This window comes from Maylandia zebra, linkage group LG5, assembly GCF_041146795.1.
Source record: "Maylandia zebra isolate NMK-2024a linkage group LG5, Mzebra_GT3a, whole genome shotgun sequence".
In the NCBI taxonomy this organism is placed as follows: domain Eukaryota; kingdom Metazoa; phylum Chordata; class Actinopteri; order Cichliformes; family Cichlidae; genus Maylandia; species Maylandia zebra.
Window position 1 is genome coordinate 23,517,327 of NC_135171.1, and position 24,070 is coordinate 23,541,396.

The window sequence follows — 24,070 nt, forward strand, 5'->3', positions numbered from 1 at the left end:
TTATTAACTGGTTCTTAAACAAAGAGAAGATGTTATCTTAAACTGGAAATTTCTGATTATTGCAGTGCATTGAAAAACAAATCGGACAAAAAATGAAATGGTAAATGCAGAAAGGCTTGAAAACTTCAGTGCCATTGTCTCACAGTGACAAAGCAAAAACACTGATATACGTTTTCTTTTCTTTTTTTTCTTCTTTTTTTTCTTCTCAAGAGACAGACACGGTTTTGAGTTTAGTTAAGCATTATGTGGTCAAACCAGTTGAGCTGCTGTGCAAGGTGTGTGCCATTGTGTTCCTCCTTGAATAATTCTCACTCAACGGGCTGCATTAGAGTGGATGAAAGACATGCAAGTAGGTGTTAAACTTGTTTATCTAGGCACAGTATACCAAAAACAGCAACACAAGGAATTTTTGACAAAGGCACAGAGAACACATTATCAAGTGCTGTCCAAAAAAACAGAACAAAAAACCCAAATAGGAACTGTTAACTGTTAAAGTAACACTCTGTGTACTGTTTAAGAATACTTTAGTCTTATAAAGGTTGAACCTTGTTCTAATTTAAAAAAAAACAACAACAAAAAAACCCAGAAAAAAACCTCCTTGTGGACTTTGAACTTTGTCGTTTGTGTTGGTTACACTGTAATCAAGAATTCGGAGCAGGAAGTTTTAGGATTATGCGCATTGCTGAGTCTCGGTTGCAGACAGGAACAGAAAGAAAGAGAGGCAGGGAGAGAGAGGGAGGGACTTGTCTTGATTCAGTACAATGACGTGCGGTGTGGTGCAATTTTCACATGACTCAAGCACTTGTGGGATACTTTGGTAAGGTGTGGAGCTGAACACCCAGTAGAAATGCACACTTTGGAGTGGATTACAACACGAGATTTTAAAGAAAGTAAGACTATTTCTCTATTAGATTACTAACTTTGCTGTAGTTTTATGTCATTATACTCCTGTCTTATCTAATGTCATACTACAGTGTTCTTATTTTTCATGTTTGAATGCGTTTTAAGCAAGGACTATTGAGTTAACAGCGAACACTGTAATGGATTTGTTAACAACACAAAGATTGCCAATGCCAGTCAAGTTGCTAGATCTAAATTGTATTGATTAAGTTATTCTGTTAAACAAAATAACTTATTTTTTTTTTTTATCTCTTTTTGACTAGACCATAAACAAATGTGAAACACATATTCATATATGTGGGTTTATAGTTTATCTCAGTGCCTCACTCCCTTCCTTGTACAAATAGAGTTTCTATGTGTATAACTTCCAATCTCTAACCCAGCTGATGATCAGGAAGCAGCCAAATTACTCGCTTAACAAGGTTTGAATGTTGCCCTCAGAGAAATATGCGTAGAAGAATGCTGTAGGACTGCTGCAGATACCTAAAGAAGAATGTTGGCTCTTGGATGGTCCTTCTGGTGTATTTTACTGAGTCTACACATGCCACTTCATGGCTTGGAGATTTTTGAACATGACAGCCACAAAGTCATTTGCTCACAGGTACTATAATTTACAGTGCTTAAATACACCGACAATGGCATGCCCTGTACATAAAACACAGTTTTCATTGATAGTTTATCATAATGTCCCTGAACATTTTCATTTCCTGTTTCACCAATCAAGTTATCTGTTCTTAAACATTTAATTAAAAGCAGACAAAGGGTTATATGATCAGAGTGTTTTATGTTTTATAACATAGTCATCAGAACTGCAAATATTGCCACCCAGGCTCATTCAGTAACAAGTCAAATGTTTTTCCTCCAATTTTTTTTCTCCTTAAAGGGTCTCTCTAAATGCAAGATGAAAGATGAGATGCCTGTTAATCCCAGCAAAAACACTGTGGATGTTCAGACACTAAAACCAGATTTTAAGCTCTGCTGTACGAACAAGACAGCATGTGCATTATGTTTGGTGATAGACATAGAGTTTAACATCGATCCAGATGAAGACACGGAGGATCAAGGCTCCTCTGGCTCAGAAATGGAAGAATACAGAGAAGACAAGATCACTTCACAAGGTATTTGAAATCCACTTATAAGTTCAAACATCAGCCTTGTATTAAAACAAAAGGAAACTGTAACGTGCCTTTTTATGTGATGCAATTTTTAAACTTTTGTCTTGGTTGAAGGAAAGCCACTACAGTGAGCAATGACTCTTATTTACTTGAAAGTCAGAGTTACTTGCTGCGATATACAAGCAGATGTGTTTTGGAAGCCATCCAAGTGAGATGTAGAAGAACATGTCCTGGCATGTTGGGAATCATCACTGGAACAATGAATGAGCAAACATGGAGTTTATTTGTGAAATGGTTCGTGTGAAATGAACACGTGTTTGGCTAACAAAACAACAATTTAGCTCACAATAAAAATCAGTTACATCTGATTTGCTTTTTCATAAGTCAATCTGAAGAAGCAGAGGTTTGTTGCAACGCTGTCATAGATAACAGTGGCACAAGTGAAAACCACTAGCTTCAGTTACTAATGGTTAGTAATACAATATAAGTCAAGCGTCTTGACAGATAAGACTACTGGCTTATTGTGGAAATGAAGTTTCAATTCTTTCTTATCCACACCTTCGTTTGTTTCTGTGTTACCACAGGGTCATTGACAGTATGTTATTGCACAGAAGCGTCCATGCCAAAGTGCAAGAAGGTGGTGTTTACAGTGAATAATGAAGCTCTTACTCAACAAAACCAGCTAAAGGTATTGTAAACCCCATGTACTTTGCACTGCCATTACTGCCTCACTTCCAGCATACTTGTCTCGTTAACGCTGATCTGTATGTGACTTCTACAGATCTCAGTGGTGCTTACTCAGTCAGATGGCTTTCCCTTTGAAATCTCCCTGATTGTCCGTAGCTCAACTATAACTGAAAGGGTTGCTGCTCCTTCTTTTAATGAAGGTGTGTATTTTTAATTACGTTTGAACTATAAAGCTACAGCTTATTACACATCTGGCAACAGTGACATATATACCTGTTTGTTCTCAGTGTGCTCCCAGGAACTGCAGAAAACTTTACCAGAGTGTCAAGGTAAAACACACAATCAAACAATGTCCCTGTGCATTAAAGCAAAAAACAACAAAGAGAGAGAGAGAGAGAGAGAGAGAGAGAGAGAAAACATACCTAATAACTGACACTGATTTCCTCTTTTCAGTGCCCAAATTCACATTTGCAGTAAACTCAAAGATGAATCAAGTGGAGCTGCAGCTTGAAGACGGGAATAAGATCCCCCCCTCGATGTGCATCCAGTACGAGCAGAAAGGAAGGTGTCAGGTTAGTGATATCAGTGCCTTAATTTCATGACATTTATAGTTTGTCATTTATATTCTGTACAAAGGTTGGAAAGGGTTTGACTTTTTTTTTTAGTAAAAGAAGCAAAAACACCATTCCAAGTAAAACTGTAGCATTAAAATTTCACTTTATTTCAAATTATTAGAACGCATCAGAGGAGAAATTACTCATCATGTGGAGTTTTTCATGATATTATATAAACACGAATAAGTATACAATCATAATATTCGATGGCTGGTGTAGGTGAAGCTAATTTTATTACTTTTAGTGTGTGTGAAGAAGGTATTTAGTTTAAGGAATAATTCGAGAATTTGAGGAGGAAATGCTTTCACTGCTTTATTAAATGCACTGCAAATAATAATAAGTAATCATTAACACTGCAAAGTAACTACCTGATAAACATAACCTGATAAATGTAGTGAATATTGTCTTCCTCTGCCCACAAAAGTAGCTGGGCAATTAGGCAAATTGTACTAAAGTTGTACTACTCTTCGCTGAAGCCATTTTAAATGTTACTCTGCAGAGTTGGAACAGGATGACCATACCACTGTACTCCGTAACCCGCTGCATGTGTCTCCAGGTATCATCAGCTCTTTTACATGATTTCTCCTGGCTAATATCAGCAGTCTTGTGTCCCATGCAGACTTATATGACTATCATATTCACATATTCACATGTCCTATAGCTGTGGTACGAGGATGGACAAAGGTCTACACGGTCACTACAATGCCCCTTCAATAAATCTGGTGAGAAAATTTGAGCAATGTGTATTTATTTAATTGGGATGATTACCTCCTTGAAATGTAGACATCATAACTCACTATGTGTCTCCCCTAGATTCTCTAAATGAATCACAAAAGAACATATGGGAAAATATCACCGTGTCAAAGCCCCATGTACAAATGACCAGCTTTGGAGAAATGTTATCCTGGAACGTGTCTGCACCTTGCAGGCTGGATGGTAAAGTGTGGCTGCTTAAGAAACACAGTCGAAGCAGGAGTGCCTTCAGCCAACAGCTGGAAAATGGCACTGCATGGAAACAAAACATCAAGGGACTCTGGGTAAGAAGTGATACAGCCTAGTGAGACGTGCACTCCTCTTTTTCAGACTCTTCACTATTACTATCTATCTATCTATCTATCTATCTATCTATCTATCTATCTATCTATCTATCTATCTATCTATCTATCTATCTATCTATCTATCTATCTATCTATCTATCTATCTATCTATCTATCTATCTATCTATCTATCTATCTGTTTTCAAGACCACCTGAAAATGGTAAAAAATAAAATAAAATCATATTTTACATGGTTGGATCTTAACAAGGTTCCATGTAGAGCTTCAACATCCAACAAGAAGAAAGACAAAACATTTTTTGGAGCACGCAATTTATTGAAAACAGTGCTGAAACAACTCAGACAATTATGGCGCCCCTTCCACTGTGGCGTGTAGAAAACATCTCAGGTGGGATCTGCTTGTCATGCCACTAACGTTGGAATCAAGGTTACATTTTTTCTCATCAGAGAATAAAACTTTCTTCCACCTTTCAATGTCCCGTGTTTGGTCCAAACGGTCAGGTATATGGATTTCAAGAGACTCTTTTTGCGACCCTGCTTATGCAGTTCAGCAACCTGACGACACTCAAAAAGGGAACATTTTTTTGCTTTTGCCTTCAGAACATCGTGACAGTGTGATTACCTGACAGAATTTGACAATGAATCAATTTTTCTTTGACAGATTTGGCCTTTTGATCAGCTGTAAAACAGCCTGTTTCAGTTTCAGCGTTGTTTTCAAAAAACTACATGCTCAAAAATGTTTTGTCTCACTCCCATTTCTTCTTGTTGCATATTGAAGCGCTACTTGGAACCTTGTTAAGATCCAATCATGCAAAAAATTTTTTGCCATTTTTGCAAGTGGTCTTAAACTTTTGATCGGGATTGCATGCACTATATCAGTTTGTTCCAGCTCTTAATTGAAAATAAAGGACATTTGCAACGAGTGAAGTACCAATATTAGTATCAATGTATCTGTATTAGACAAAAATAAAATAAAACAGTGTCTAGCTGAACACCCTATTTTATAAACTAATAGGATTTGCAATTGTTTCATCAGGTGAACACATTTGTGTTTGAAAATGTACCCCTCCGGCCCTTGCCGTGTTTGATGGTAAAGTATTCCAAAATGTATAGACTTAGTCATACCTGATTCCTGAACAGAGGTAACTCCTTTGTTTTTATTTGTTTGTGCAGATGAGAGTAAAGGGAATGGAACATGACCTAGGTCCATTTTGTTTTGATGACAATGGTAGGTACATGTCACATTTTAAAAATTGTAAAAGAATAGCATTCTTCTATTTTCTGAAAAGGGATTTTATTTTTTCCTAGTTGCAGCTGGCAGGTGGCGCTGGAGTCTCCTAGCCACTGCTGTTATGCTGCTGGCTTTCATTACTGTGCTGTTGTTATGGTCCTTTCATAAATCTATCAAGGGTAAGTTTGAAAATTTCCTTTTCTTTTTCGCGTTAGTAGTCTAACAATAACATCGCGTATTCACGGTGCAGCGAATCAGTTATTTGTGAAGAGATAAATATCCATGTAGTGATAAATCCAGTGATTTAAATTTACCTGTTCTTACTTTTATAGGATGGGTGTGGAGCTGGCAACACGGTGGGATAGTAAAAAGTGAGTTTTTTTTCTCTACTTTCACTAAAACACACAAACACATACACCCACAACAATACAATTCTAACTTACTTTTCTCTAAAGTTTGTAAGATGCGTCATGTTGTCCTGCTGAGCCCCCCAGACGTGGATGATGCCACTTCTAAGTTGGTGTGTCAGATCGGGTCCAACCTCAGCGACAAGGGCTTCAGTGTGTCTGTCGACCAGTGGAGCAGGAGGGAGCAGTGTAATTGGGGGCCTCTGCCATGGCTGCATTCACAGCTGCTGGAGCTTAACAGCCTGGGTGGCCGAGTTCTGCTGGTTCTGACACGTAGAGCCTTGGAGAGAACCGAAGAATGGATGCACTGGAACAAAGATATTATCAACGAAAGCATGGGGAACAAAGAAAATGATCTACCAAAGCTGTGGTCACCGTATTCTGATTTGTTCACAGCCTCCCTGTCCCTAATTCAAGCTGACAAGCTCCTTGATAGAGCTGGTAAACGTTTCATTCTGGTGAAATTTGATTCCCACCCAAGAGAGACTCACACCAGAGACAGGTGTTTACCAGAGCTTCTTCAGGGGCTGCCACTGTTTAGTCTTCCCTCTCAGAATCAGTCTCTCCTAGCTGAGCTAACTGTGACAAAGACAGAGAGAGGATCATATGGAGGAAGGTGAGGTACTCCAATGGCTAAAAAGGGACCAAGACCAGCAAGAGGGCATCATCGTGTAAATCTTTTAAATCACCCAAATGTACTTTAATAAGCTGTATTGCTTTTTTGTGTACATGAAGAATATGTTCATCAGAGTTGGCTGCCATGAAGATGATATGCTAATGAAGAATAAGACTCCCGACTCAGTGATAAGTAATACAAATACAGTCAACAAATTCCATACAGAGACCATAACCAATAATCTGTTGTTCTAAATCTCCACATACCTTCAAGCCTTATTTTATTTTATTTTTTAAATCTGCTTAAGCAGAAGCAGCTGCTGTACCAGGACAGTGTATACAAACTGACAGTATAAACTAAGTCCTGACATGTCTTGAGATGATCATCTCTGTACACAAAGACAACGGCAAAAAAATCTGGATGATCTATTCATTTTGGTCTTTTAGGGGATTTTTTTGAAAGCAAGAACGATTATAGTCTTATTGTCAAAGCTGCAAAACTGTAACTCCTACAGACTAAAAATAACCGTGCACGGAAGCCTGTCCACACCTGTCTATAACTATATTTGCCTCTGTTTTTGTTTTTTTGTTTGGTTTAAAAGCTAAAACACATCGAGTTATGATTGGTCTTTGGAAGGACAGCGGCTCTTATTGGGCCAGTGTAAGGACTTACTGAAGTACTTGTTATAAGTATTACCACATTCCGTAAGAGCGGTGTCTTGGGACGGATATGTGCTCCGCCCGCGCGGGAGGTGTGAGTTATCTCTGCAACCGAACACAATGTAGCCAACAGCCGGTCATGTGTCAAGCGGGTCTGTCTTGGATTCACTTCTTTTAAAGTTTTCTGCCCGTTTCACCCTATAGCAGCGCGAAGGTAACGAATACTCTTCATTTCAGAGTCAGTTTGTTGCTGGTCGTGTTGCTTGTTTTAGTGTCAGATTTTCTGTCGGCTGATATGTTTTTTTTTTTTTCAACGTGAAACATGAAGAACCAGAGACTGGCATCAAGGCTATTTTATATTTAGAAGCACGGTAACCGAGTACGTCCGGTTTCTTTTGGTTTTGTTTGTTTGTTTATGTTAATGTTCGTTTTTATATTGAACCAAACAGTGGTGGAACAAATAAATTAACTAAGAATATTTTAGAAGTTAATATCCTTTATATGGAAAATCCTAATTAGGGTGTGTTAAGCAATGTATTCTGTTACCCCAGCCAATACTGGAGGTTTCCATTTTTAGACTTTTCGGGAAGTAAAACAAAATTTATTAGCTTTATAGCAACTTAATAATTTCTGCTCAAGTGTGGTGCATAATTTGCTACAGCTGCAGATAATATTGAGTACAATGTAAACAATGTAACCACTCTACTGGGCAAACTAGGTGATGACATCATTTCTAAATTACCACAAGCCTCTTTTTTTCAGCATTTAGTTCAATAAAAAAATCAATCAATAAATAAACAGTCAGAACATATAAGACAACAAATACCTTTGATATGATATATCTGTGATGTTCCAGTAACTGTTGATAATAGCAGTTAATTGATATAGCTTTCAGAACTGTAGTAGTATTTTTGTGTATTTTTAAGCAACCTTTGTTTATATGTAAAACTTTAATATATAAAACCTGTGTCAAAACAAAACAAAAACGTTTGTGTTATGTGTGAAATATTGTGAAGCAGTGTTGGAGACCATTAAATATAATTGTGGAAAATAACTGATATTGTCATGAAGTAAACAGATAAATCTCACTTTATCTCTACTAACACAAGCACCATTTCGTAAAGACATGGTATTTTGGAGCAAATTCATAGTTTCATCTTCTGGCCAGATGGGCATGAAGAGTCTCCACAGAAACCTGCTTCAGGGTGTTTGTCTATGGAGTCTGCTGGCTGTTCAGGTGAGCAGTTGTCCAGATAGCTGCAGTTTGTGTTCAGGGCCAGAAAATGACCAGTGTGAGGAATGCAGAGATGGATGGACACTCCATAATAAGATCTGTGTAGGTACTGTATACAGAGCTTCTTTCTGGAGTCAAGACATTATCACTTATATATTTAATTTTTTTTAAAAGGTGTTTTTACATTTTTAAATGTTATGTTTTAGACATCGATGAGTGTGGCACACAGCTGGGTAACTGTCCTCCAAACAGTTACTGCTTTAATACAGAAGGATCCTTTGAGTGCAGAGGTCAGTGCCTTAGAGTTGGTGTTAAAGAAACTATGTTGGATACTCATGCAGAAAATTAAGAATTGGACCTATTGCTCACTTGTTTGCTTATTATTTGCAGCAGCTTAAGAATGCAATGCAGGCAGTGGATTAAAAAAAAGGAAATGACCCCTCTTTTCTCAGGCTGCGACGTGGCCTGTGTGGGCTGCTTGGGTAGCGGACCAGCACGCTGCAGGAAATGTGCTTCTGGGTACAGACTGACAGGATCCAAGTGTTTGGGTAAATACAAGAGAATAGTTTGTGCATGATATATGCATGAGTTCCAAAAATGCTGGAACACTGTAAAACTGGCCTGTGCCATATTGTGTTGTAATAAAATACCTGGTATGATTCTTTCTCACAATATAAAAGTGTTTTTGCAATATTGTTGCCTTAAAAATAGCACAAAATGCACAAAAATGAGACAAGCTCAGGTGTGTTTGAAGAAAGAGCTTGTATGTCAGCCTCCAGTGAAAAGAGTACACTGAAAAAATATGCAAGAAAATTGTTCCCATTAGAGGTCAAAACAACAAAACTTGAGGCAAAAACACCATTGAGTGCAACCAGGCTATGAAGGAGGAGATACTAGTAGATGATTAAATGTGAACCAAAAGCAAACCAATGACTCAGTAAAGCATCGCTAGCTATATGTACTAGTTTCACTCTATATGACAGACAGAGCAAAAAGTAGGTGAAAAATAATGATGCAGGTACATGGTGGAAAAGTAGAGCTCCAAAGTTCTAGCTGCTTAAAAAGTCTGACCATTCTGTTGCTATTGTTTTGCTCAGATATAGATGAATGCAGTGACCGTGTGCTTGCCTGCCATGGTCTCGATGAGATTTGTACCAACACAGAAGGATCTTTCCGTTGTGACTGCGCTGAAGGATTCATCCGCATGGACAGTGTTTGCGTGAAAAAGCAGTTGCCTCGTGAGTGCCACCTAATGTTAACCATGGACACTTACAAATACATGAACAGAAAATTTGCTCAAAGGAAACCAAACTGAATTCTTCTTTTCTCCCACCCTTCTGCAGATTTTGAGGAGAAAGGTCTATTTGAGGATATCCAGGATGATGAGGTGGAGATACTGAAGCAGATGTTTTTTGGGGTGGTCCTTTGTGCTCTGGCAACACTTGCAGCAAAGGGAGATTTGGTCTACACATCTGTGTTTATGGGAGCATTGGCAGCCATGGCGGGTTACTGGCTTTCTGATCGAGGCGACCGATTGTTAAACAGCTTTGTAAAGGGACATTAGAGTTGCAGACTTTTGCAAAGAGAACTTTACAGGAAATGGACAAACCAATGCGCTGCTGCTTAGAGTGGCCATGGAGTTTTGCATTATTTTGTATTGTGTGGAATATAATATGTGCTTTTAAAAATGTCTTGTTTGTTAAAGTGTATAAACTATTACTTTAAGTTTATGCTGCTTATAAAATTTTTTGATTCAGGAGGGTGACATTTAGTGTGCCTTATCTTCTGCAAGTCTGCAGATTTTTCTCAGACTCATGGATTTAAATTGTTTTTCCATAAGTCAGTGTGTGATATCATGGTCCTTATGGAGTACGGAAAAGAAAATATATTTGTGCAGTGAGATTACAAAAGGTTGATTCAGTTAAGCAGCTAAAGAGTTGAAGTGCATTTGGTGGTATCTAACATCGTCTTATTTCGTAGAATAAAATTACAGATGTCTTGAATTCTATGTGCACATTGCAGTTTTAGTGAGTTTGATTACGGAGATTCAAGTAAAACCTGTTAAATCTTTAAAAGTATTGGCACAGGCACCCAGGAAAAACTGACTTTCAGGGTCTCAAGTATCTTTCTCACAAGGACATTAATGAAGCTGCAGACATCTAAATACCACGGTGAATGTTGTCTCACTTTACACAAGTAAGAGCCAAAGAATCCAAACTAAAGATCTAAACAAAGGGGGGAGAAGGTATCTTAGCAGAAGGCTTAGGAAGAAAGTCATGTGTTTAGATTATTATATATATCAAACAAACACATTAATGTTGTGCTCCTGCAGCAGTCCAAGGTAATGACCATGGCCAGTTTTCCATATAAAATGCTGCTGTTATTTGTATGTACTGCATTAGAAATGACCAACGATTGGGGTTTTTTTTCTCTGTATTTGGAGCAGCCAAAATACAATGAGAGGATGCTTTCACCACCCTTTTTTTTTTAATTTTTATTTTAGGTACACCTGTTCAGCTGCCGTTTATGCAAATATATAGTTGGCTAATGATTTAAGTGACTTTGACTATGTCAAGGTTGTTGTTGCCAGACAGCCTGGTCTCAGTATTTCACAAACTGGTGATCTATTTAAAATTTCCCAACATAACCATCTTTATAGTTTACAGATGATGGTCCAAGGCATGTGGACCCCAGCTCAGCAGCCAGACCCTGAACTTTAACATGTAGCAAAAGCAGCGATGAGCAGTTAGGCTGCTGCCTCCATTTCTACCTGTTCATGTTTCTGAAGTCAAAGTCTCTCTGTGCTGGTTTTCATCTTTGCTTTTTGCTGTCAGCACAAACTAAAGGAAAGATTATGTGTCCTCATTAGGATCCTGATTTGTGTTGGTGTATGGAAATTTGTAGTAAAGCTGTTATGTTCAATGCTTTCCATGTGCACATTTTTCAAGGTATAAATGCTCAAATAAATACTTTACATACAGTTATTCTGAATCAGTCATCTTCAGTGAGCATTAAATCAGGTTTTAACTTAAAGAAGGTAGACAAAGTTTATGTATAAAGTAGCAACTGTTTAAGTGATTTTAGTTGAAAAATCACAAACGCAGACAGAAAGAAAGTCACCTTTATTTGATGGATATAAACAAGCTGGCCAACACTCAATAGTAATATTCTGATACAGCACATACAATAGCAAACTGGGGCACTGAGGACAGCCTCCTATAGTTTTTATAAAACAAAACATTACAGAGTATCCATGCTTTTTTTTTCCCCCAAACTTACTCAATCTCACTTTTTTTTTTTTTTTAATTTAGGGACTTTCTCTTTATAAAGTTGTTGTTGTTTTTGTTCAGTTTTTTTTAAATAGTTTTATCTTGTGCATTCACACAACAACATACACGCACTCATAAACAAATAAATTGCAGTTATGCACGCACACATCCCTCTTTTCTGAATGCATTTACACCAGCAACTCCAAGAACATGCTGCACTCTCACAGAACTGCACAGGCTGTCTACTAAGGGGACACAGTAAGTGAGACACACATCACTCTCAAACACAACATCACACCGTCACAATGCACGATGCAGATGCAATTAATGTATGAGGAATGATGCTTTATGGGAGATTAGCTCACGTTCACACGAATAATCATTCAGCATGCTGGACACACATTTAGTTTGCTCCTTGGTTTTTACTGTACACCTCAAAACATTTACCTATACAAATAGTACAGTCTCAAACTGGCATGTTCAGTGCACCGAAAAAATAGAAAAAATAAAGCTAACTTAAATACAAAAAAATGAATAATAAAAAAGTAAACATAATATTTGTTCCGTTAAACAAAAGCGTTTCTGGCATTGGTCACAGTGATTTGTTTAATCCAAAGTTTTCAGTGATTTGCAGTAAAACAAAAACAACCTGTTTACAAGAATACAGTGAAAATGTATGGTAGGCTTTTTTTTTCTTTTTTCTGAAGGCTTTTGAAAATTACTGGTGACTTTTCAAGTCTTTCTACACATCTGTTTCTAGGCACCGATGAAGCCTTGCCTTCTCAAATCTGCCACGCGCAATGTCAGATTACTCTTGCGTCTAAGCTCAGGAAACCAGTCCCAGCCTCTAAGCCTTGGTGTCTCCGAAACCTTTTTTTGACGCAACAGTAGAGAAATCGCTCTGCATAGAGAACAGGAGATTATCCTTACATCATCGCTTTCAGTTGGCACATTATGTAAAAATCGACATGCATGGGCACAATTGAAATGTCGTCTACCATGTAAATCATATGTTACTATTTCATGGTAGGAGAACTCCCTACTTCAAGTATTCAGTAGATAAGGACCTGAAAATAGAGGATTCATACTTCATCCCCCTCTCGGTGTAGTGAGAGGATTGTTGCTCCTCTGTCTGTTTGCATTGTCTTCCCTTTTGTTTTTTTTAAACATCCAAGTCAGGATTTATCTTAACATTTGTAAACACAAACAGCAAGGTTTCACACGGTCTGTTGGTTCTTGGTCAGTGGATCAGAGCCGTAACGGTGGGAAGCAGACACATAAAAGATGATGCACAGATCACCTTGGAGTGATGAGTAAATGGAAAGACATTTATATACAACAACCAACACTTGGCCATAAAAGGGAGACACACAGGCACTATGAGGGTTAGAGAGAGGAACTGGGGATTGTAACAGTCTACTTCATTTTTCCACTATACTGTAACAATTTGTGTGCGCATGTGTTTTTTTTTTCTACTCGGTTAGCTGTCACAGTCACATACATCATCACTTCGGCTTACGAGACAACAACAACGACAAACACACGAAGGAAATGCATCCAGACAGAGTCACTCAAACCTCCGGTTGGGTGATAACTGTGATAGTCCTCTCACAAGTGCAAGCTTCTGACTGCTGAGTTCAGCAGACATAATCTCAATGCTACCTGTGCGAGCTGCAAAATTAAAAAAATAAATAAAGTCGCTGTTCAAAGTCGTCACCACAGGCAAAGTGGTCTTCAACTGAGTTGTTTTTCACATTAAGAAAGGAATGTAATAATGTCACCTTTTCTAAACTTCTAGATAGATTTGGATACACTTCTTTGTTTCCCATAAACTGTCCTAAAGCTCTTAATTTTTTTTTATTTGGGCTGTCCTGTATTTTCAGACAGGGAATGTTAAATTTGCTGCTGAGGGGGGTTTTCATATACAGTACAAATCAGAGGAAAATCACACCGCTCAACGCTCTAAATAAGACATTTCTCAGACCTCCAGCCAGATAGAAAAATAACCATGAAGAAAAAAGAAACATATATATATTATATATATATATTTATATAGTATCTTGTCAGTTTGAAATGATTTTCTGACCACATATAGACACACTCTATAGATTTCTCTCTATATGTATAATATATTCATATCTATCATATGTGTACAGTTTTTACGAGGCACAGGCCACCTTGTTGAGAAGGAGAAAACAAGTCACTATGTTTGGGGAGGTCACACAAACTACTGCTGGAAGAGTACAAGGGAGAGGGGAGCAGGAGCATACTCTAGGTCAGACACTGGTGTGTCAGTGGCTCCAATAGACCTGCAGGATAAACATCTATTGGACACTGCCTTCTCTTTATAGTCTAGAATGATGCTTATAGTAGCAGTATTTGCTGAGGGACCTAGCCTCTGTGTGTGGATCACAAACCCCATTTGTCAAATCATATGTACAAAGAACTCCTTTACAGTTGTTTATGAAGCCCATTGTGGGATCAAGTCCCTTTACTGTAAAAGGACTAAAAGATGCTCTTTACCAGGTCTTCTCACACCGTTTAGTTTGAGCACCAGCAGAAGCACCATTAGTAAAAATTCCTGCAACACAGAGGAGGTGCATAGGTGCATAGTCTCAGAAATAATCTAAATAATCTGATCAATATATTCTGACCACTCCCTTGGCTGCTGTGATTGGACAATTAAATCATTTTGACTTGATTTAAGTAAGGATGGGAATGCATTCACTCTATGTTTACATCTGCATAGTTTATTTCTTTTTTTGACTACTTTTGATTAAAATGAGGTAAGATGAAGATAAAATCCAGTGCAGCCACAGCCTTAAGGCTAAAACTAGCCAGAGAACTGGAAGGCCCTGCTTGCACAGCCACAGAGACCTCTTGATGTTGCAGGCAAGGCTCAAGCCTGTCATCAGTCAGATCAAAGCTCTTCGTTTTACCAACAAGAAATGACAAAAGAAACCCTAAAACCACTTAATCTGGACTGTGTGGAACATGCTAGTAAAGGGACACCACGTCACGTTTAGAAATGCTGAAGAAACACATGGCAGGTAAAAAGGTTAAAAAAAGAAAAAGAAAGGAAGAAGTCACTGCGTGCCACGGAGGGAAAATATAGCTCAGCAAAACAATCTGATGATTACAACACGCCGAAGGTCATGACAGCCAGGCAGAGGGGTCAGATGTCACCAGGTGAGTCAGGAGGGCAGTGAGGATTGAAAAACCATGACAAGAGTCAGGCGGAGGAGCCAACCAGAGCCAGAGGAGTCAGTTAGGCAGGTGAAACAGTCAGCAAGACAACCATGATCTTGAACCAGTCAAAGGAAGAAGGAGGAAGGAAGAAATACTGGGCTGACAGACGGTCATGAGATCTCTGCTGGGTGGATCAAGAGAGCGCCGTTGGCCTGAACTTGTGACAGACAGGTGAGTTGACCTCGGTGTAACCTCTGATACAGTGCTCCCGTGTTAATCACATGTCCAAGCAACAATTAGACACACACAGAACATCTCTTTCTCCATATCGTTCTCTCTCCTTCCATTTCAGTTGTGAATATCTAATGTTGTGTGAAGTGGAGTGCGTCTTGTCCTGTTCACACCAAGAAGAGCTCCCACATCACCTTAAACAGAACATGAAGGAGACAGTGGAAGTTTCAGTTTGGAAAGATTTTTCTTTTAGTGTAATTAATATAATGTTCACTACAGCATGTCTATGCGTGTCCAGATGGGTGAAATACCTGCTCAGCTGTCAGTCTCTATGCATGACCTGCACACCTGAGTTCCCCCTCCTCTTCCTGGGAAAAAAAGGTCCCGTTGCTGGGTACTGATTGAGTGGAGGTAATAAATATTTAGTTGGGTAGTGTTACAACATCATGGCATGGCTGTGCTCCTCCAGTAGTGACTGAATCATCTGAATGTGAGAAAAAAAAAAATACAAAGATATATAAAGATAAAAATATAAATCTGACAAACATGCTGAGATTTTTACAAAACACCACAGACTCCGCTGGCAAAGAAGTAAAATTAAGAAAGTCTTAAATATTTCTCACCCCTCAAAACAACATTAGAGCTTTGGTTGTCACAGCAAGGATTATGCCCAAATGCCCTCCTCGTCATCCTGTCGTTGGCAGCGTTATGCATGAGGAGAAGAAAGCAGCAGAAGCTGTTATGTTGCTTTTATTCAAAGCAGCATTGAGAACTGGAGGGACTGAAACTGTGTCTTATTTATTGAGACCAACATCTGGTGACTGGAGCGATGTCAGCGGTTAATTCTTTGTTCGCTTAATGTCACAACTATTTCTCTACAACAGAATTTTAACATTGCATCTATTGTCCAACTACTGTGCTACTGTGTATTTGACAGTCTGTCAAAGCAAACTTCTAACCATCATGGCTGAGATTATCACAGATATCTGTGTCACATGCAAGTACAGTATGTAGCTTGTGGCATTTGTTGGTCACAGTTATTAGATTAACTGAGTTTTAAGACATTTTTACTTTTCCATATCAAAAAGACGTCAGTGCTGACCTTTGAAACATGTTGTAAATAGCATTTAATAACAGAGATAACATGTGTGATCTTACCTGGTCTGGGGAAGGGCGATGACCAGCATGCGGGGGTCCTCGGGCTGGTCCCCCGCGATGGTGGGGCGACGGGTGACGTGGATGTTGGGCATGGTGAGGGTGTTGGGGATGCTGAGGGTGCTGGGGGTGCTGGGGGTGCTGGGGGTGCTGAGGGTGTGGATGTTGGGGGTGTGGCCCCTGTTGCGGAGGTCCGTGTGGGTGCTGAGGGTGAGGGTGCTGCGGAGGCAGATGCCCATGTGGGTGCTGCTGAGGATGCTGGGGGTGCTGTTGGTGAGGGTGCTGGGGCTGTGGAGGGCGTGGGTGCTGTTGGTGCTGGGGAGGTGGCTGAGGGTGCTGAGGATGTTGCTGGTGAGGAGGGTGAGGGTACTGCATCTGTGGCTGCTGTGGGTGTGGGTGTTGCTGGGATGCCTGTGGGTGCTGTGGGTGTTGCAGGTGCTGTGGGTGCTGTTGGTGTTGCGGATGTTGCGGGTGCGGGGCGTGTGGATATGGAGTCTGTTGAGGGTGGGGAGCGTGGGAATACTGGGGCTGGGGCTGAGGTGGAGCATGTGGGGGCTGAGACTGGGGGTGGTGAGGAGCATGTGGATGATATTGCTCGTCTTCATAGTTGTCGGCTATCAGCTTCATTCTGCTTTGTGTCTGTAGGAGGAGGGCAGAGGTCAGTGCATGACGCTCTGCAGTTGGCAGAAGTGAGGAGACTGCACACTTGCAGTACATGGCAGCAACTTGTCAGTAACAAAGTAACTGTCGCTGTCCTAATTCATAACATAAAAATCAGGTTGTATTAAATAAGGCTTAAAACTACTGATTAAGATGAGCAACAACTCTCACCTCCTACTGGCAGTTAGAAAGAATGTATAACTCTTAGACACATTTACAATGGCTTTAGGCCTAGAGGCTTCCTCCATTCTTTATATACCGTCTGTGGTTAAACTACAGTACGATTCCAGGTGACCATCCACTGTTCAAGGATCAGTTTATGTGCTTCCAAGGTGACATAAGACAAAAACTAGAGACAGAAAAGTGGCCAGATTGCCTCTGCCAGAATTTTACGTGTGTAAATCATACTAGAGCTGTACGCTTTAAAATTTGAGTTAGCTTAAAATAAAAAAAAAATTAAAAAACGGAATATTTGAGACTGCTGCAAAACTGAAGTCTTGGAGGCACAGACTTCTTATTCAACTCTGATGTTTACGGCCACAAATTATTTGCAAATTGAGATGATAATGACATCACTTCATTTTAGTACTAGTCTGGAATTAACAAAGACTTAAGAAATAAAAGCAGAAAAATGACTCTGAACTTGCAAAGTGGTCATGCAGTGATAACCTTGTAGAAAATTGTTTAGCTGACTTGTACAGCTACATTTTTTATTTTGGCAACAAGCATCGGCAGAGAGAAATTTCCTTGGAAGTATGCTGCAGTACTAACATGTTGTTTGAGCTGGTGCATCAGTTTGTCCCGCTCCCTCTTGAGGGCTAGCACCTCCTCCTGGGTCTTCTTTTTATTTGAGGCAGACAGTTCCAGCAGTGCAATATTAGCATCTTTCTCACTAATTGCTGCCAGCAGAGCTTGTTGTCTGAAAGAAAAACAACATAAAACACTACAGTAGTATCTCCAGAAAGATTTAGCTATCAGATAGAAGGCCTCACATTTGACTCTAGAATACTTTGATATACAGAGGTACTCATGATCGACTCAGTGATTACAAGGTGCTCAGACCCTGCGACTGAAAAACAAGCCAAAATCATCACCCCACCAACACTGTGCTTTAACAGGGTATGAGGTGTTTGTACTGATATGTTGTGTTTGGTTTTTGTCAAACTTTGTGCTAATTATTATTAGCAAACATCGCCACATTGATCTCATTTGTCCAGGACAGTTTTTTCTTAAGATGCACTTTTACGATGTGTGCTACCATGTTCTTCTGGCTCTCCCATACAAGCCAAACTGTCATGAACTTCAACATTTAACAAGCTAACCAAGGCATGTAGAGTCTGAGATTTTGTGTTTTTTTCTGCAATTTCTCTGGACATTATCTGGCCTCAGGGTGAATGTGCAGCACATATTGACTTTTGGGTAGATTTAAGGAGCTTGGGAAGAAAAATTATTGGACTATTTTAAGTTTCTTGAAGAGGTTTCACTTCAGAGAAGCTTCTTCAGTTCTAAGACCAAATGGTGGAGAGCCCCAGGTATTCCCTAGTGGGAGTTGTCCCTTTAAAAAAAACTGGGACTCTCCACCATTTGGTCTTAGAACTGAAGCTTCCTGGATGAGAAGTGAAACCTCTTCAAGAAACTTAGATTACAATGACCTGGATGACTGAGAACCTACACAGACATTTTGGGTAGATTGGCTACTGTTTTGAATATCAGTGTGACCATCGTGGTGGATTTCAGATTACTTTTTGTTCTGATAATGAAATCAAATTTCAATTTAGCAGTGCTATGTCGGCTGTCTTCTCATAAAGACGGTGGGGAAGGACAAAAACAAAGGAACTGGATTACATTTTGAGAAAAGAAATTAATCCAAGGCTTAATTACAAGAACATTTTTTTAAAAAGGAGGTTGAAAATGTAGACCGCCAATCTGATTTTTGCTAACAGCAAATCTCAGAAAACACTAACTTCATTTCAAGGATCTCCTCCAGCTGTTTCCTGCGTTCTTGTCTCATGTTGGTGAGGTGAGTGTCCCTCTCCTGTAAAGACTGCTGTGTGGAGGAGAGACGCTGCTTGGTGGCATCCAGCTCTTGCCTCGTCCTTTCTAGCGTGTTCATTAGCTCCTCCAACTGACGTTTGGGAAAACAAGGACATATATCTCATTAGGTAATTATTAAACTGTGTATCATCAGGGGTAAAAAAATTTTTTATTAGGGTACATCACCTTCAAGTGGTGACCACCATCTATGGAGCTGTCCTTACGAGGGTCCTGTCCCAAGCCTTTCTTGTCACCTTGCAGCCCCAGTTTGATGTTTGAACCCTTTTTAGCTTGATCTTTACCCCCTTGTCTGCAAAACCACAAAATTTGTGCATTTCCATTAAAAGTCAGTAGAGTTATATGAAAAATATGTAGACTTATGAAATGGGTGCATTTTATACCCAAAACCACAACAAAAATGTGAAACACAAAACAAGCAAAGCCAGTACAGCAATGGGCGATCATGTCAAGTGCATTTTGAATGTATTCAGTTTCAAAATAGTACCGCTTATGAGATCACCAGGACAACAACAAAACATGAGCATCACAGATGTAGCGATAGCTTCATGTTAATTGCATTGCTGAGATAAATCACAGATTTAAGCACCAGTGTTAGGATGGAGTTAGGAAGAAATGGGGATGTAATGGGAGCAGGGTCATTACTTACCTGGGAGCTAGACTGCAGATGGGGAAAGGAAAAGGCAGAAGACAAGGGGTTGATGGAACGAGTGAAGTAGACATTGGAAGCAGGAAATAAGAGAACACACAGGAAAGTAAAAAGCAAACAAAACAGACACATTAGAACCAGAACATAAAGAAACAATCACAAGAAAAAAGTACAGTGAACCCAGAGGAGATCACGCTGTGTTCATTGCTCATCCAACAACATGGAAAATTACAAACACGCCTGTGGCAGTCACTGCTCTGCAGCCTGACACAGCTAATGCAGGATGCACCTTCTCTGAAAACAAGGGCCCATGTGCATCTTCTGCCAAGCCTGGAAGTGGCAGACATGCATTTAGTCAGGCAAAAGTTAGCCGGGCAAAAATAAGAGGAGAGGACAGGTTGGAGAGTCGAGCAAAAGGAGAGGAAGCCAACGGTGGTTTGATCAAGTGGGCAAGAAGGGAGCTAGTGGGAGAATCAGTTATGGATGCAGGGTTGTTCAGACAGAAAAGACCTGACTGAACTGACACACTTCAGGACTGAGGGCTCAGTCCAGACCCTACCTACTACAGCACCCCACACTGAGCGCGTGTAGACGTGGAGCACAGCAGCTCTATTCATGCAGGCCACTAGGGCTGATCTTTTCCTTTAGTATCTCGTAGAGCAAGCTAGGCAGGGCACGTGGGGGCAGGTTGGGATGGAAAGCAGGAAGAAGGGGGCACTAGAAAATAGGGTCTGTTAGGTGGTGTTAATGGGATATGAGGGTGCAAGGGTGGCTGGGTCACAGAGGGTGACTTGGGGTGAGGCGAGCAGATGGGTGGCTGGAATGAGAAGGGGAAGCGTGCTCGTGGCAACAGCAAACATTAGCTGAGGGCAGACACTTATACAATAAGCTACTACAAACAACCAACGCCACAAAAAGACACAAAAGGGTGTATATTTGTGTGTCTTAAAGTGTGTTAGCAGGAAGCTATTTCCACAAGAACACAAGGAAGTATAGCAAGTTCAAATAAAATGTAAAAAAAGTAAAGAAGTCAAAGCAAGTGGGTAAATCACACCAAGTTCTATAGATAAAGGTGCTGATGCGTGCATTATTTGCAGTATTATTAGTATTAAAACATTTACAGTATATACAATGCGTTTTTAGTTAGGGTTACAAATTACAAAACATTTGCTTATAACACTGCAATTTTTATATTGACAGTTTGCTGCAACACCGGTGTGACTGAATTTACTGTGTGACTTTACCAAGCATCACCACAGAAACACGCCAAAACAGTAAAAAATGAGTGTAGCATGTGGTGCAAATAAATGGCAAGCAATATATGCCTATCTGGACATATATTCACAACATTATGACCTGATGATTTGCATTTATATGAAGTACAACCCTTGATCTTTAAGGTTTGAACTTCATATTTGCTTAAAATTTCACATGGCTGTTTAATTTGCTGTGATTGCTCATGCAGCAAAATATTTGTGGACTTTTTTCCCACTTTACATCATCAGTGCACAGATAAATGAGTTTTAATGATGACTGCTGCCCCCAAAATAAACATGCAACACAAACTCCTTCTCCCTTACACGTGTATACATGCACACGTGCACACACACACACACACGCGTAGAAAAGCTCCTTAAATGATCAAAAAGCAGTCACGGACACAGATGCAGACTAGAAAGCAAAAACATTCTAAAGAAATGAAATCAAAATGAATCCAGGGATCTTTGTATCATGTACGCGAATAAAATAATGGCACCACGGACTAAAAACAGACTGTGTAACTCTGATACAAAGATTTTTGAATCCTTCAAACAGCAGGCAGACCCAGGTACACAGGTGAAACCAGATGCAGTTGCGGCAGTCGCAGTCGGAGACTTTAACCACGCAGCCAAGCCTTAAGTGCCAGGGCAGAGCACTCACTTTCCCAGGAAATCCCACACCATGCCCCCTATCTGCTGGGGAGCAGTGGACACAGAAGGGAGCGGGTCAGGGGGAGCTCTGCCACCGGGACGAGGGGTGGGGCGGGGGGCGGGGGGAGGGGGGCTGGTGTCAAAACAGAGAAAGATTTGCAAGGGAGATGAAGAAAAGATTTTGAAAAATCAGAATCAGATTTCAGAACAGAAGAGAAGTAGGTTGAAAGTTGATTCATGGCCAGGGGTAAAGAGAGGGGCAGGTGAGCATGGTACAGAAGAGAGAGGGAAATGGGACGGAGAAAAGTGGGTAAAGATGGCAAAAAAAAGGACAAGAAGACGCAATTAATCAAACACCACTAACAAAGTATCACGACATTAATCCTATAATGATCTGAGAAGGGAGTATATAAGTGTCTTTAACACTAAGCAGTGGCAGGGGAGAAGGGCTGTGTGGTCCTCATGCAGATCAACCAATCCCTATGTTAGTCTCATCCGTCTGAATCCTGTCCAGGTAAAGGACGATGATCTCCTTCATTAGACAAACCAAAGTGCAAATAAACTTGCAGTACTGCTCCCAGGAGAGAACCAGAGAGGCCACCTGCTTTATTTCTGCACTCCATTAACTGGACTCAGATGACCTCTTCCGAAAGAGAAGTGGCTGAGTGGAGCATTGCTGATATTTATAAACAAAACCTAAACGTGTAAATCAAAACTGTGTGTACAGAGCACATTATCCAATACCATCGAGTGCAGTGCAGTATGAGAACACCACAACTGAACATAACATGGAAACACTATGAAAATGTGCACAGAGCCACATGGACATTTGCCCAGCATACACCGAACACAGAGAACTGTAAAGCTGACAAACAGATGCATCCAGATCAAGAATAGACTGCTCAGAGCTACTCAGCACAAACAGTGGCACACTGTATTGCTTATGGTAATACCATTAGAGAGTTGGGTAACCTAAATTACAAAATAAACTGATTTATCTGAAGATAAATGGGGTTTTGTTTGCGATATAGAGAGTAGCAGATTTAAAACCATCTCTTTATGCCGGGTTACTTGTTATGATGTGAAACAAGCCACAGAAAAATATTTATTTTTTGTATCATACACAACGTTTTGAGCATTTTGGCCTTGGCCATTTTTTTCTCTTTTCTTTTTTAGTAACATAAAGGGGGACTTCCACTTTTCACGTATAATTTTACTTCCAGCAGACCTGTTCTCTATTTGGGACGCTAATTTACAAAATTTATCTCATGTTGTATCTTATATGAGCTAAAACTAATAAAACAGACAATAAACTCATAAAGAAAATGTCATTTTCATGAGGCCCTTTTCTCATGCAGTCCTTTACAAATGGATTTCTTTTTGAATTGGCCAACAGAAAGAATGGTGATTTAAGAAACACCTTTATTAGTGTCCTAAACCTGCTACATCCATCTTTTCTATATACAGTCTATGATCATACATGAAATAAACACACCGTATGTATGTATTGATAAGTTTGTTTTTCCTTTTCTTTACTTGTTTTCTCCCATTTTTTGTGTTTTTATATTCCCTATATTTATATTGTATATAAATATATTGAAGCTAAGTAGAGAGCTAAAAAATAAACAAAGAATGGATGTATCAGGCATTTTCAGGCAAACATGTTAAATTACCTAAGAGGTTTGCTAAAATTGCAGGCAGGTATGCTAATTTTTATCTTCATAGATGTAACAATGGTCATAGAAAACAGAGTGTTTGTTAAAAGGGAAGCATTAAAGCAGTGCAGGCTAATATGCAGTCAGAATTAGTTACCTTTCCAACTCAGCAATTTTCTTGTCCTTATCATTCTTTTCGGTTTCCACCTCTCGCAGGATGTCCAGCAGTCTCTCCACCTCTGTCTGAGCCTTATTAGCTTCATCCTTGTAGTAGCTCACCTCCTTTTCCAGCAGTTTCACCCGGTCCACATACTCTGGGTTCCCTCTGGAGCCCGACTGCTGCTCCACTTCATGGGCTTTCTGCATCAACATGCCAAGAAAAGACAAATACAAACATGTACACGCCCAAAGACACACAGTTAACAAAAATAACAACCCAGTATCAACAAAAGTGTGAAGCGCAGAACGTTTTACTGTCAATGAAAGAGAGATACATACAGTACACTGTAGTCCATCAGTGACTTATATTATCTACGTCTCTTGCAGTGTCCCTGTACTTTCAAATGAATAAAGCCGAGGCAAATGTTGTGGATGAGGGCATCATTACTGGTACTGGCTCATTAGTTTTAACAAAGCTATTATTTAGCTCCAATTAAATGGTCCATTGAGACTCACTTCATGCACATGGAGTAGAATACAGGACTTCAGGATAGTCTGTGAGAGTTTTGTATGTCTGTGACAATAATAACAAATCATTATAGTTAAGCACTAAATTGATTCA

At 39.7% G+C, this 24,070-nt stretch overlaps 2 protein-coding genes across 11 annotated transcripts in view; one reads left to right on the top strand and one right to left on the bottom strand.

Annotated features, from left to right (window-relative positions):
- The first annotated feature begins 750 nt into the window (after positions 1-750).
- On the top strand, positions 751-11,503 carry LOC101466124 (uncharacterized). Of its 5 annotated transcripts, none has more exons than XM_076884048.1 (20): positions 751-890; positions 1,342-1,501; positions 1,784-2,018; positions 2,600-2,703; positions 2,797-2,902; positions 2,990-3,031; positions 3,156-3,274; positions 3,816-3,872; positions 3,978-4,038; positions 4,130-4,353; positions 5,409-5,462; positions 5,546-5,600; positions 5,681-5,782; positions 5,936-5,974; positions 6,059-7,664; positions 8,395-8,625; positions 8,726-8,809; positions 8,972-9,067; positions 9,617-9,757; positions 9,863-11,503. In XM_076884048.1, exons 2-15 carry the CDS (start codon positions 1,394-1,396, stop codon positions 6,628-6,630), a joined length of 1,878 nt encoding a protein of 625 aa, XP_076740163.1. In that variant the 5' UTR covers positions 751-890; positions 1,342-1,393; the 3' UTR covers positions 6,631-7,664; positions 8,395-8,625; positions 8,726-8,809; positions 8,972-9,067; positions 9,617-9,757; positions 9,863-11,503. The 5 variants fall into 5 exon arrangements, with proteins under 5 accessions (XP_076740163.1, XP_076740162.1, XP_076740164.1 ...); XM_076884047.1 differs by having other exon boundaries at positions 8,454-8,625; XM_076884049.1 differs by having other exon boundaries at positions 8,454-8,621.
- Positions 11,504-15,523: 4,020 nt separating this feature from the next.
- Positions 15,524-24,070, bottom strand: part of erc2 (ELKS/RAB6-interacting/CAST family member 2) — a 45,797-nt gene continuing 37,250 nt past the window's right edge. For 4 of the 6 annotated variants that reach the window (XM_076884056.1, XM_076884053.1, XM_076884054.1 and 1 more), the window contains 8 exons: positions 23,447-23,649; positions 21,645-21,767; positions 19,244-19,367; positions 18,988-19,148; positions 17,795-17,942; positions 16,367-17,002; positions 15,832-15,899; positions 15,524-15,692 (listed from right to left, as the gene is read on the bottom strand). In XM_076884056.1, coding sequence (XP_076740171.1) covers positions 15,873-15,899; positions 16,367-17,002; positions 17,795-17,942; positions 18,988-19,148; positions 19,244-19,367; positions 21,645-21,767; positions 23,447-23,649 — 1,422 coding nt within the window. In that variant the 3' untranslated portion in view covers positions 15,524-15,692; positions 15,832-15,872. Of the gene's footprint in view, positions 15,693-15,831; positions 15,900-16,366; positions 17,003-17,794; positions 17,943-18,987; positions 19,149-19,243; positions 19,368-19,724; positions 19,737-21,644; positions 21,768-23,446; positions 23,650-24,070 lie in introns of all 6 variants that reach the window. The other 2 variants (XM_012918543.4, XM_012918544.4) reach the window with 2 other exon arrangements.

What these genes read in the sequence shown, in the direction of transcription:
- LOC101466124 (XM_076884048.1), top strand. Translation starts at nt 1,394, where the DNA reads ATGTTGGCTCTTGGATGGTCCTTCTGGTGTATTTTACTGAGTCTACAC. An exon ending in TGCTCCTTCTTTTAATGAAG is followed by an intron (nt 2,903 to 2,989) that starts GTGTGTATTTTT and finishes GTTTGTTCTCAG; the next exon opens with TGTGCTCCCAGGAACTGCAG. An exon ending in ATTTTGTTTTGATGACAATG is followed by an intron (nt 5,601 to 5,680) that starts GTAGGTACATGT and finishes ATTTTTTCCTAG; the next exon opens with TTGCAGCTGGCAGGTGGCGC.